The 13,417-nt window shown below is 44.2% G+C and overlaps 1 protein-coding gene across 5 annotated transcripts; it reads left to right on the plus strand.

Moving 5' to 3' along the window:
• Window positions 1–653: 653 nt before the first annotated feature.
• On the plus strand, window positions 654–13,172 carry STEAP1 (STEAP family member 1). 5 transcript variants are annotated; one of them, XM_034760392.1, is made up of 5 exons: window positions 654–974; window positions 4,175–4,261; window positions 7,772–8,284; window positions 9,995–10,159; window positions 12,866–13,172. In XM_034760392.1, exons 2-5 carry the CDS (start codon window positions 4,187–4,189, stop codon window positions 13,121–13,123), a joined length of 1,011 nt encoding a protein of 336 aa, XP_034616283.1. In that variant the 5' UTR covers window positions 654–974; window positions 4,175–4,186; the 3' UTR covers window positions 13,124–13,172. The 5 variants fall into 5 exon arrangements, with proteins under 5 accessions (XP_034616283.1, XP_034616281.1, XP_034616280.1 ...); XM_034760390.1 differs by lacking the exon at window positions 654–974 and adding an exon at window positions 1,743–1,854 and having other exon boundaries at window positions 4,164–4,261; XM_034760389.1 differs by lacking the exon at window positions 654–974 and adding an exon at window positions 1,743–1,854.
• Window positions 13,173–13,417: the final 245 nt, after the last annotated feature.

The raw sequence follows: 13,417 nt of genomic DNA on the forward strand, positions 1-13,417 counted from the left end.
GCATGGACTTTTTAAGGGACTCTGAGTGGAAGGGAAACTGAGGCAGGTGCTCTTGAGCCAGGCTGGGCTAGAAGGGATTACTACAGAGCAGGTACACCCTTTGACACCCCTGCATACAAACACACAGCTGTAATCAAATCAATCCTTCCACCCTGATGTTATTAGAATCCTGGGACACATCTTGGACTGCATGGTCTAGCCACTGCCCAGGTTTGCAAGCAGTCTAGCCCTTTGGTACTGGTTTTCCATTGTTTTACCTTTCACTAAACAAAAGGACACTTAATTGTTTCCTTGTTCAGCCTGAATGGAAGTTGGCTGTCATAATCAACAACTTCAATGAGATGGTATGATTACCTAACCCCCAGCTTAACAATATTAGTCATGTTATAAGTAATTTAGCAAATGTAGCCCAGATACCACTAAACTAGTCAATTAAGAATTTCTAATGAGAGTTTTGCCATTGATCTCTATGGAAGCATGACCGCCTTTGGACCATAATATTTATATAAAGACTGAGCCAGATCTCTCTACATATAACACTACCCTTAGCTGTCGCTGATTAAAGCAGTCATGTGCTTCCCCTCATGTTCCTACCGCTAGATGTCACCCTGACAGAAATTTTTAAAGCGTGACAAAGCACGAAAGGAGAAGAAAATTATATCCACAGACAATCTCTTATCTGCTGCCAGCCACATGGCACAGCGTGGACGAACTTGTGCTATGTAGATCTACACCAAATCAAAGGCGTGGAGTCAAGTACTTCGAATTAAACAACCAAATGAGGCTGAGTTACATTAGCAAACCTCCTCTAAACCCGAGTGCAGCCCGAGGCACAGGCGATTTACTCTGACAGCAAGTGCGAGAGGCGAATAACGTTTTGTATCAATGGCAGTAACTTTCCAAATGCCGACAAGATAATCCACAGTACTAGTGTGAACACAGTCCGGAGCTAGTGTTCTGAATGCATCTCCAAGGTGGGTCAACTTTGTCAGAATTGCCACAGGTAAAAGGGGCAAGATCAGGGCAGACTTTGGTCCTGAGGGTTACGTTAGTAGAGACAGGGCTGCAGAAGTGCTGTTTGTCAGCAAGAAGGAGACGGGTTTGGCTGGCAGCGGGGTTAGGGGAGGGAGCTCGGAATTGAATGTGCAATTGAGGTGAGGCATGTTATGCTCTCTATTTAGGCTGGGAAATTGGGGGGAGGGGGGAGTTAGGGCCCCAAACTGGCAGGATCTGGGGCGCTAGCTCCGGCTTTTTGTGCCACTGTTGCGCTAGGATGCAGTGGGATGTCTCGCCTTCGGTCTAAGCAGTACAATTTGCAGGGTGGGAGCCAAAAATTGGCTGGATCCCGCGGATCCAGATACCAGATCCATGGATTGGTGGTGGCACTGATGTGCCAGGATGCGTTGGTCACTGAACGGCTTTGGGGTGAGAGGAGCAGCTACATGTGTCCCCTCTTCACACATTAGAATTTGAGGGTGGGGCCAAACGTGGTTGGATCCAGAAAACTCCAGCTGCCGGGTCCGGAGATTTCTGTACCGGGGCAGCATGATGGGCCTAGAGTTTTTTGGTGCAGAAGGCGCGGTGAAACCTGATCTCTAGCCCTAACAATTTGAGGGCTGTGTGGACGAAAATCAACAGGATTCTGGCAAATCCAGTTTTCACCCAGCCCCAGCGGAGACGGGGTGGAGCCGGATGGATGGATGCAGAAGGCGGGGCTGGAAGGAAGGAGGGAGGGACGATGGGCAGGCTGAAGTCTGGGCATCAGACTTGCAAGGTCGCGTGTGGGCTGCGCCAGCGCGCCTTGGAATCTCACCCTGGCCTGAGCCTGGAGACCTAAACCGAGGTAGAAAGTTTGTAAGTAACTTCAGTTTAATCTCTGCGTTTTCTAACAGCCCCGCGTTTTACGTTCACGCAGACAAATAGCAGCAATCGATTCGCTTTCTCCTGCCTTGCCCTGATTAATCAAATACTTACTGAGCCGAGCCACTGGTGGGCTCTCGGGAGATCCGTTACAACGGGAGCAGGAGGAGTCCTGGAGAGCAACCTCTAACTTCACTTCGGAGTCCTCGCCCTCCCCCACTCCAGCGGCAAATTCAATTAGTACATTCCTGCAATTGGTGACTCAGAAATCGCTGTAAGAACTAGTTTTACAGTCCACAAAGGGAGGGGAGTAAACCCCAGACTCAGGGTGACAAAGTCTTGTTTGGTTTAGTTTCCCAGGCTTTAATCTGAGCTGCCTGTACAGAAGTCGCCCGAGCCCTGGGGAAATGTTTCCAGACAAGGCTCCCGTTTGTAGTAAACAGCAGCTTATTCATATTTCCTGTGCCTGCGAGTCTGACTTCCACCCCGCTGGGTTGGTTGAGTGGAACAGACTTAAGACTATTTCTGTGAAGAACAATGTTTGTTCACGGATTGTCATACATCCTCACCTGGGTCACTTTTTAGGGACAACGTCTCAAAACCTGGAGAAGATCTAATCCCATTCTGACTGTAGGGAGGAAACCCACAACAATACTTTAACTAGTCCAAATACTGTGTGTTTCTCAATAAATCTTCCACAAAGTTCAGAACGAAAGCTTTGCTAAATGCAAATGTGGAAAGTTCTTTTTTTAGAAACTATGTGCATATGTCCAAACAATGCAGAGTTCTTTAAAAGAAAAACTTTTGGTTCTTGATACCTATGCTGTAATTTTGCAAATATAATAACAGGTTTTCAGATGTAACTCCCACAGTAGGTTCTAATCATGTTTATTATGTCTCTTCTCATAAGGCCAAGTCCTGCAGTCCTTACTCCGTAAATCTCCCATAGTTTTCATAGGTAGCTTTTCCTGAGTGAGGGCTGCAGATTTTGGACCTTAGTTTATTTATTTAGCATAATTCTGAGTCAGCTTTTCATGTTGCAAAATGGAATGGTCACATCAGAAGGAAAAATATCATTTAGTTTACCAGCTGAGCTCAAAGTGGACAGCAAACCTTATATTCAACAGCGGGAGCTTGTCCCTTATAGTTTTAAATGATTTTACTGCTTCACTGTAGAAGGTGGGAAGTTGAGCCGACGTGCAGTGAGGAAAGGACTTACTACAACACTTTTTCATACAATAATAATTATGATCTACTTAGCCATAATTCTATTTAGCTATTTCCTCAACAGCTGGACTTTTAAATGTAATTTTCTTTGTCTCAGTGGGTGCACTGGTTGTGGCTGCTTCTTGCCAATTCATTTAGCATTTACCACAGAGTAGAATTATTAATGTCTCCTATTTTGGACCCTCCTAACCAATATCTTATTATTGGACATTCAGCAGATATTTTATTTCATTAATTCTGGCTCAAGAAAACAAGTGGACTTTCATGACCCATCCCCTATGATTCATTGTATGCAGCTCCACAGCTGAGACGTGTGTTGCATTGGATGAGAACATGCATTCATTCTCACAGTTTCTTTTTTCAGTATTGCTTATTAGGAATGTTTTTATTTCCAGAAAACTGATAAATTGGCTTCTAATCATTACTTTTGCAACAACAGCTGTCATCCCAGCTGATAGCCATTATAGTGAATTTCACTCCATAGTCCACAATATCACAAGCCTTTAATAGCAGGCAGGTATTGTTGGGATTCTCATCTCTAGAATGTGTAGTATCAGAATAAGAGCTGCATGTCTTAATGCATGAATATCACTTGCCCATCTATCTTTCCAATCCACATCATGCTCTTGGAAATCTGTGTGAAGTGGTACAAAAAAGGATTATTAGAATGGCAGCATTGAAACCAAGAGAAGATAGTGCTGCAGACCCTTTCCATTTTATCTCTTTCCCCAAACCTTGACCTCACTGTTATGGATTGACATGATCTTCGCAAGTCCATTCAACTTGCTCAGCTTTACCTATGCTGCCTTTAATGTCTCAGACAGAACTGAGTGGTCTCATGATCCTCATTCTGCCTAGGATCAGGAAAAAATGCAAGGAACTCCAGTTAGAGCCATGAGTGCCCCCAAGGAAGCATGCACCACTCTAAAGCCACAGGCTGAGTGTCACTTCCATAGGAGGCAAATGGTCCTGCAAACATATGGCAAATGAAAAATATGGTCATTTCTGCATTTCAGTAAAATAAGTGACAAAACTGCAGCAGTGCCTTTGAGCACTTGATGACTTACATCCTGTAGTTATTTTTCAGGGTTCCTCTGTAATGGAGAGCAGGATGGATCAGGATGAAGTTCAGAAACCGGAGCCTGGGAGAAATACGGGAAACCATAACGATTCGGTAACATCCATATAAAAAAAGCTCATATGCATCATGCAAATGTTTGATCTCGCACCTCGGTTGTTCTAGAGAATTAACTGTTTCCATAACACGGGGATCTCATCAGCTCATCTTTAAGTCTTGTAACAATATTGTCATGAGGAGATAAAAAGATAAAGACATTTCATTCTGTGTAGTCAGAGACCATGCTTAAACACACAGTTTGGGCCAGTGGAGTAGCGGCACAGTTCAGAGCTACATAAGGGGTTTGAGTTGTGCCCTACTAGCTGAACAAAGCCCAGTAGAAATTATTTTATTCCAGTAAGAAATCCCTGAACTCCCCCTTTAAAAGACAGTCTTTTTAAAGTAGTCATCTCACAATGAACATTATGTCTTCCTCACTGCCCCAAAAGAAAAGCACAAAAAAAATCTTTTCCAGCAGAAATTTGCCTCTGCAGGAGGAAGCTGAACTGGGAAGTGCTCTGCGACTGTGGGGCCTATTTCTGAACCTGCCTAAAGTCATGTATCTGGGCAGAGTTCCTCTGGGCCGTGTCCACTGGCTCCCTGGATGACTTTGAGAAGCAGTGGGCACAGTCCAGGGTTCTCTGCTCAGGGTCTGCCTCTGGCTCCCTGCTTTTAACCCTGTGACCCTCATTCCCTTGCCTGGTTTTTTTCATTTGTTTCCCCCCCCCCCCCCCAAATCTTGACGCCTGGATCAAGTAGCTCCTCCCCTTAGCCTGGGGGGAAGGGCATTTAGATGTGGGCAGGCTTGTGCCCGCCCATCCCCCAGAGCCTCAGTAGGTGCTGAGTCACAGAACTAATTCCTTATCCTGAGGGTAGCTATCCCTTATCATTGAATTAGGCCTTTCAAACCACTTCTTCAAAAGGTTAGAACCTCTGGGCCAAGTTCACAGATGAATTTTAGTGCATATAATTTACCCCATCTTCTGTCCTCTCCGCATGTATGTTACACCAGTTCAGCCTGCCTCTGCTCACCCTCTAGAGCTGCTTACGGAATGTCTGCACTGCAATCCAAGATGCGATTGCAGCTCAGGCAGACATAGCCGTGCTGGCTTTACTCACGCTGTCATTGCTAAAAGTATCAGTGTAGATGTGGCAGCATGGGCTAGTGATGGGAGTAGGTACTCAAGGACCCCAGCGGGCTTGTATATCCCGTGCTGAATCCTGAGCTGCTACGTCTACACTTATGTTTTTAGCCATGCTAGCTAGATTAAAGCTAGCATGGGTATGTCTACCTGAGCTAGAGTCACACCTCCGATTGCAGCGTAAGGTTACCCCTAGCCTGAGTGCATCTAATGGAGTCTGTCTTCACAGACAGACAAGCTATGCTTTTACTGTGGCATAACTAGCATGTTAGCTGTCCTAGTGTAAAACCTACTGGAGACAAGGCATAAGGTAAACTAGGTCAAACCGCAGAGGAGGGCTGATTTCACCTCGCTGTCATGCAGTAACCATTGCGAGTACCTTGTCTCCACTTAGGATTTTACAGCGAGATTACTATGCACACTTGTTATCTCGCTGTCAAAAACCCAAATACTATTCTGTCAGTGAAGACAAAGCCTTAGGGTATGCCTGCACTTCGAGCTGGGTGTGGAATTCCCAGCTCAACGAGACATACCCTCGCTAGCTCTGATGGAGCTAGCATGCTAAAAATAGAGTGTAGCTGTGGCGGCAGGAGGAGCTAGCTTCCCCAGCTATGTGCATGTGGTCTCGGACAGTTACATACTCAGGCTGGCTACCCTTCCTGCTGCTCAACCAATCCCTCACGCCACTGGGACTACCTTCTATTTTTAGCGTGCTTACTCAATCATAGCTAGCACAGGTATGTCTCCTTGAGCTGGAAATTACACTCCCAGCTTGAAATGGAGACTCGCTCCCAATTACCAATGAGCTACATGCTGCCCCCTTTTGCACATCATCTCTGAATTGCCCCCTCTGACTTGTCATATGGAGCAGTTTGGTTCTTGAGAATGATGCTGGATGACAGCCCTGAACCTGCTTTGGGAGAATAGGCACTGACTCCATGGGTGCTCCGGGGCTGGAACACCCATGCTAAAAAATAGTGGGTGGTCAGCACCCACCAGCCACCCGCCAGTCAGCTGCTCGGCGGGCCCCCTTCTCTCCCTGCTCTGCCTCTTCCCCCAGTGCCTGCTGCTGATCAGCTCTTCAGCGGCAGGCAGGAGGCGCTGGGGGGAAGGGGTCGGAGCAGGGTGGGAAGAGGTGGAGTGAGGGCAGGGCATGCTCGGGGGAGGGGGTGGAAAGGAGGCAGGAAGAGGCAGAGCAAGAGTGGGGCCATGGGGGAAGGAGCAGAGTGGGGGCAGGGACTCTGGGCGAAGCAGGGGTGAACCACCCACCCGGAAAGAAGAAAGTTAGCACCTGTGTTTGGGAGTCCTCCAATGTCCTAATGTGAGGCAGATTTAGAACTTCCAAATTACAGTCGCTAATTATTTTTTCCCAAATCTAGTACAGAGACTTTTCTTCACTGAGTTCTGGACATATGTCAAGTTAGATGTCTTCAAACGGAACCATTTCTGCTTATTTGAAGCTTTATTTTATTTTTACAGGATTATGAAGGGAACACTCCTTTTGGATTGTGAAGAATAAATGCAATTCCTCACCCTCAGACAAACTTTTACCAGCATCCCATTATTGCATAGATATAAAAGGAAAACATAAATTCTAATCTGTTTCCCTCTCCAGGAGTTAATAACCACAAGACAATCTTTAAATTCACTGACTGTAATGCATGCTATAGTGTTATGCTGAAGTTCTGGCCTAATTCTGCTCCCACCAAAGTCAATGAGAGTTTTGTCACCAACTTCAGCAAGAGTCAATCAAGCCATGCCTACCTGACAGAAGAAAATTAAATTTTGTAATTGAGATTATCTAATTTCACATCATTTGTGAAGGGGGAAATGAGGCAGAAAACTATTAGATCTTGTGTGTATCTGGTGAGGAAGAAGGGGACTCAAGCGTGGAGTGGGCTGATGTGTACTCCTAGCTCTCTGATTTCTACTGTCTGTGAACCATCAATCAAAAAAATTTCAATTTCTCCTGCAAATGCAGTTAAAATATCACTGGGTGACTAGAATGTTGTATTATACAATCTCTGGCTTCCATTGCCATGTGCGTTATTTGGGTTACATTATTAATCTGTGTCTTGAAATTTATTCCTCTTATCAGAAGAGGTCATAATGAAATCTTCTCTTGTGGTAGTTAACTTCCTGGAGTGAAAAATCTATTCAGAAGCCACCTTAGAGGATGAATAGGGAACCAGAAATCTAGATTTAAATTGCCTCAGCACAGATCAGCTAAGTACCTAAGTATCGGAGAGTTGAAACCTCACATGTTTGAGCTGTCTCGTCTTTGATAGCTATTATGTTACTGTTTTGTATAATGTAAGGGAAACATATGGTGAAAGGGCAATAATGCAGGAGTCTAACATGATTGATGGATTCTTTAATTTCCTCTTAAACTTGACATATTTTTTTTTCTTTTTATCCTTTTCAGAATACGGATTTGCAAGTCACCTACACCCACAAAGAGGTTGCGTTTTTTCATTTACATCAAACACATCATTTTGATGAGTTTGAATACCCTTCAGATCAATACTGCAAGCAAGATCTCTTCCCCAAATGGCACTTGCCACTGAAGATAGCATCTATAGCCTCATTGCTAATATTTATCTATACTTTTCTGAGAGATGTTGTCCACCCTTTTGTCACTACTAATGAAAACACTTTCTATAAAATTCCAATCCTGGTCATAAACAAAGTTTTACCAGTGGTTTCAATCACCCTTCTTGCACTGGTTTATTTACCAGGGATATTAGCTGCAGGTTTCCAGCTCCACTATGGGACCAAGTACAAACGATTTCCACAGTGGTTGAATGGGTGGATGTTATCAAGAAAGCAACTCGGCCTTCTCAGTTTTTTCTTTGCCTCAATGCATGCATGCTATAGCTTGTGCTACCCAATGAGGAGATCTTACAGATACAAGCTTTTGAACTGGGCGTACCAACAGGTATGATTGGGTCCAAATATCGAACTAAAACTTCTTTATTGACAGAGTTCTGATCTCACATCTACTCAACTCACGCAGAGAAGCCTGTGAGGAGAAAGATTTTCATTTGAATCTGAGGCAGCTGCCACAAAGCTCTTTGTTTAAAAACCAATGGGCTGACCCACAAAGTATATATTGCTTCATTTAACAGGCCAGGGTATGTTAAAGTGAGAAAGCAGAATCTGATTGCTAAAGCCTGGAACTAAGAGTCCCGTCCTCCAGGTGTCAATCATGGGTCTGCCAATGAATCTGCATACTCTTGAGCAAGTCAGTTCCCCTGTGTGGGCTTGAGATTAGCCCTCCATAAAATAGCCCTCCACAATCATACCTGCCTCAGAGGTAATTAGTTGTTTGTAAAGTACTTTGAGATCCTCATCTGACTGTCTTCCTATCTATACAGCTCCTGTGCTAATCCCTGTGCCACCCTTTCCATGAGGCCCTGTCCTTGCCCCACCTCTTCCCACCTCTGCCCTGCCCATTCCAACCCCTTCCCCAAAGTCTCCGCCCCCTCCCTGCCCCCATTCCAACTCCTCCCCAAATCCCCAGCCCTGCCTCTTCCCCGCCTCCTCCCCTGAGTGCGTGATGTTCCGCTCCTCCCCCCCCTCCCCGCCCCAGAGCATGCTAACGCCACCAAACAGCTGTTTGGCGACAGCCGGGCGGGAAACACTGGGAGTAGGCAGAGGAGTGGGGACACGATGTGCTGCGGGGGGCGGGGAAGAGGAAGAGGAGGTGGGGTGGGAGTGAGGGGAGCTTGGCTGCACTCACTAATTTTTCCCGGAGTCGGCTCCTATGAGCGTAGATGTGTTTGACTCAAAGAGGGTAGGGTGCTTTCAGCTTCTTGAGAATTCTGCACATGCACAAGCTCTTTGCTCCAGAATTTACAAAAAACTGGCCTGAATGGCCTGCTGGGAATTTCCCTGGCATTAGAGTAACCCCAGGTAGTGTAGTGCTGCTAAGCCACTCGCAGCCCACCCAGTATAGAGAGTGTCCTGGTGCCATGTCAGGCTAGAATGACTGTGACTGGAGCACACTGCATTGTGATGATCCCTACCTGATGCAATGGCCTCTTAAGGGCTGTTGCAGGCAGCCATAAATTAGAATAACGTGGAGGATCAAGGTCCTCTGAAGTCTAATCCTTTCCTCTGTACAGACCATTGTTTTCAGGGCAGCTCAGTGTAATTCTTAGAGCTAAATAGCTATCCTGGCAGGATAACAAAGTAATTGAGAATGCCTGCTGATTAGCCCCTTAAAATAGTCCAGGTTAATATATTTCCTGTTAGAATCTTCCAAATATGGTGTTTAGCTATAGGTAAAATTTTGTTTGTGAAAGAATAAAGATTCCCCTGCTGTGAAGTCAGGTTACGAAGGCTGCAGGAAAAGTCTCCTCTGGGTCAAGGCGTTTCTCAAGTCAGTAAACACTTCTCAATCTAGGTGATTTTCCTTCAGCATAGACTGATGCAACCTTTGTCATCAGAAGTAAATAACCTAACAGTTAAATGCAGAGACTCAGCTGTGTTCTCACTTGTAGGGCAAAAGCAAAAGAAAGAGAGTGAAAACAAAGTATTTCTCTTGGCTCATGGCTAAATGACTCTAATGTAAATAGCTACAATTCTTGGGAACAGCAAGGTCCTGTGTCAGTCTGTCACTTTAAATGTGATGTTATTTTGGCAGGTCAAGCAAAAAAAGGAAAATGCCTGGATTGAACATGATGTCTGGAGAATGGAGATTTATGTGTCTCTAGGGATTCTGGGACTAGCTCTGCTGGCCATACTGGCAGTAACATCAATTCCATCTGTCAGCCATTCTTTGACCTGGAGAGAGTTTCACTGTATTCAGGTACACATAAACATTACATGTGATCTGTGTGCTCTTGGAGGATTTTACATTATAAATTAAGATCAGCAGTAATAGCCTTTCTCTAAAATATCAGACCATACAGTGTTCATGGAAACCAGTCTGAAAATTTACTCGGTGTCCTTTGCCAATTGCTTTGCAACAAACATTCTACTTTATTTGGCAAAAAAAGATTGACATATTGATAGGCTACAGTGTTGTTGAGGATTAGAGATTGTTAATGAGAAGGAGTATCCCCACACCTGTAGGAAACTAGTTCAGAGGTCACCAACTTGACATTCTTGGTTATAAAAAACCAGATGGCTGTTCTATGACCTACTGCATGAGAAATGAGACTCTGGACTCAGTGCAGTCCATCACAAAAAACATCCCCACAATTTGCACCTTTGTTCAAGGCTTGATCATAAAGTCAGGTATTAGAAGGGTGTTAACATGAATACTTTTGAGTCCAGAACAGGATCAAGGTATGTTGGCAGGGCAGCGGAGATGCATTTGTACTGCCACCTCCTAAATCAAACCATTAAGGCCAGATCCTTGGGACCAAGCCAACTTGCATTCAGTATAGGAGACAAGGTAGGGGGAAAGGCCACCTTTCCGCTCCACTAATCCAGGGGCTGGCCACTGACAGTGATGGTCACTTTGGGATCATTCTATTGGCCAAGTATCATTGACATAAAAGGCATTTCAGAAATAACTTGGCCCATTCCTACTGGCCCAGACATGCCCTGATGTGCCTGAGCAGCACAAAGCAGATGGAAGGGAGGGCAAGGATCAGGTCCTTACCATAAACATAGGCTTTCACTCTCCCTCTCCAGCACAAAAGGTGTATTCAAAGCAAAGGAACCTAGTTGAAAAAGTAAGGGGTCAAATTCTGCCCATAGGGACACCCAATCAATCCTACATATGTACCAATCTCAGCATTCACATGTGCTTGCTTCAGCCACCTAGGCGTCAGTTTGAGGGGCTGGGGTTTTCCTCTAACTTACATTTTTATTAATTTTAAGACTCCCCTGAAGTCAGTGTAAAACTGGTTTAGGAGAGTGGTGAATCAGGCCCTGAGCACCTAAACATGAAAGTTTGATGACCTATTAAGCACTTTGCATTAGGTCATCAATGAGTATCTCCTGAGAGTGCTATGATGGGGGATCATATATACTGTAACTTGAGATGCAATCAGCTGTGGTGAAAATTCTCAGATGTATAGAGGGTAGCTGGGGGAAGATAGTGAAGAGGCGCCTCTACCTCACAATTTTGGCTATTCATATTAAAGTACTGGTATCCCTTTTTGACCCAACCAGTAAGCAAAGATTCAGGATCTAGAGGGTTGTTTTAGTAGAGGAGAAATCACAGATACTACAGTGTTTCTCTGATACAACTCTGTTAATTTCCAAAGAATGTACATAAAGTCCTGTTTCCCTGAACACAGCAGGAATCAAATAGCAGGAGACAGTTTCGTTTCTCTCAGTTCCAGCCAGCACTTAGCCCCAAAGCTCTCTCAAGGACACATTCCCAGACAGTGCTGGTTCTGGCTGTGCCCTTGGCCTTCTACTGCTTGTGTCTCAGCTTCTGTGGTGTTTTTTCTTCCCTCCTGCTTTTATCTCAGACACTCACATCTCCACTAAAACAATATCCAGTGAAACCCCTTCACCTGTGTGGCTCTGTTTCTGACCTGTCTTGCATCTGCCTTTGTTTTGAGTGATGCTCATAGTGTTTCAACATCTCAGTTCTCTAGAGGAGCTCAATAGCTTCTCATGCTGTCCTAAATGAAAGGGCAGCAGTTATGCCCACCTTCTTCTTCAACTAGGCGTCACCCAGCCCATACCAGCAGCAAGGTAAAGAAGTCCATCTAACCAGAAGAATAACACTAATATGCTAGATTAGTTTTGTAAACAAATAATTTATCAATCTGATTATGTGAAGGGATATCTAGAACATGAAAGTGCAGTGTATGATTTCCCAGTGATTACTATGAAAAGTTACATTAAAAAAAAAACAATTTTTGTTTTCTCGGTGTTGCTGCTAGTACTTTTTTCTCTTCGGGCCCGATCCTGAATTCCCTGAGCATCCTAAATCAAATCCAGTGATGTCAGTGGGAGTTATTTCTGCACTGAGCTCTTCTACAGTTATTAAATTGGGGTTGGTGTTTTTTTTTTTTTTTTTTTTTCATAGCATGGAACATCAGAAGTTCTTGACTGTAATAATTCGCTTTGCAAGAAATTAAAAAAAAAAAATCTTACTTTGTACTTATAGAAGTAAGAGGTGGAAAGACTTAACAAAACATCAAGTCACATCCATGCTCCTGCTAACGCAGGATAAAAATGGCATGTGGGGAACTAAGCTGATATCAAGAATGGACCTATGTCTTCTGAGGAAAGTACGATTTGTATGTAGCACCATAGCCCACCCATCTCTCTTGACATCTCATTTATACTTCTGCTCTAGGGAAAAGTTGCAAAAATGTGCCCAAACTTTCTCCCATTAAAGTCGAGGAGAATTTTGCTACTACTTTGATGGGTTTAGGATTGAGCCCCTTAGTTACTGAATTAATGGTCTTTGATCTGATCTAAAGCCCAGTGACTTTTGTGGGTTATGCATCAAGCCCTTAGTGCTTACAACATCTGCCTAATAAAGTACATTTTTTACTGTTATTGGAAAAAAAATAAACTTGTGTTTTTTTTCTCTTTCCAGAGCAAGATGGGGTATTTAGCTTTGCTGCTATGCACAATTCACGCATTGGTATTTGCCTGGAATAAATGGGTTGACGTAAACCAATTTGTATGGTACACCCCCCCTACATTTATGATAGCCATTTTTCTTCCTATTATAGTCCTGCTTTGTAAAAGCGTCCTGCTTCTCCCATGCCTTAGGAAGAAGATCCAGAAGATCAGATGCGGTTGGGATGCTAACACAGAGATGAATAAAACACAGATGACTTCCAGACTGTAGATTGAATGAGTGTTTATCCTGCTGCCATGTATAGATTTAATGAGCTCTATGAAATGGTCACATGTTGGGGGTTTTTTTTGCATGCATTGGTTAAATACTTCTTTTGTATTTTTCATTTCCACTATTGTTTGGGGGTGTGGTATCTGTGTTCTTCTCTGACCTGATCTGGGCTAAGGGAGTACCCTTTACTGAGACAGTGGATTGAATTGGGGTCCTCAGGCATTCACTTATTTCTTTATTCTGAGTCTTATGCTGTTTAAAATCCAATTCTTCATTCCCATAAGTAATACTATC

The sequence above is a fragment of the Trachemys scripta genome, chromosome 2, assembly GCF_013100865.1.
Source record: "Trachemys scripta elegans isolate TJP31775 chromosome 2, CAS_Tse_1.0, whole genome shotgun sequence".
Lineage (NCBI taxonomy): Eukaryota > Metazoa > Chordata > Testudines > Emydidae > Trachemys > Trachemys scripta.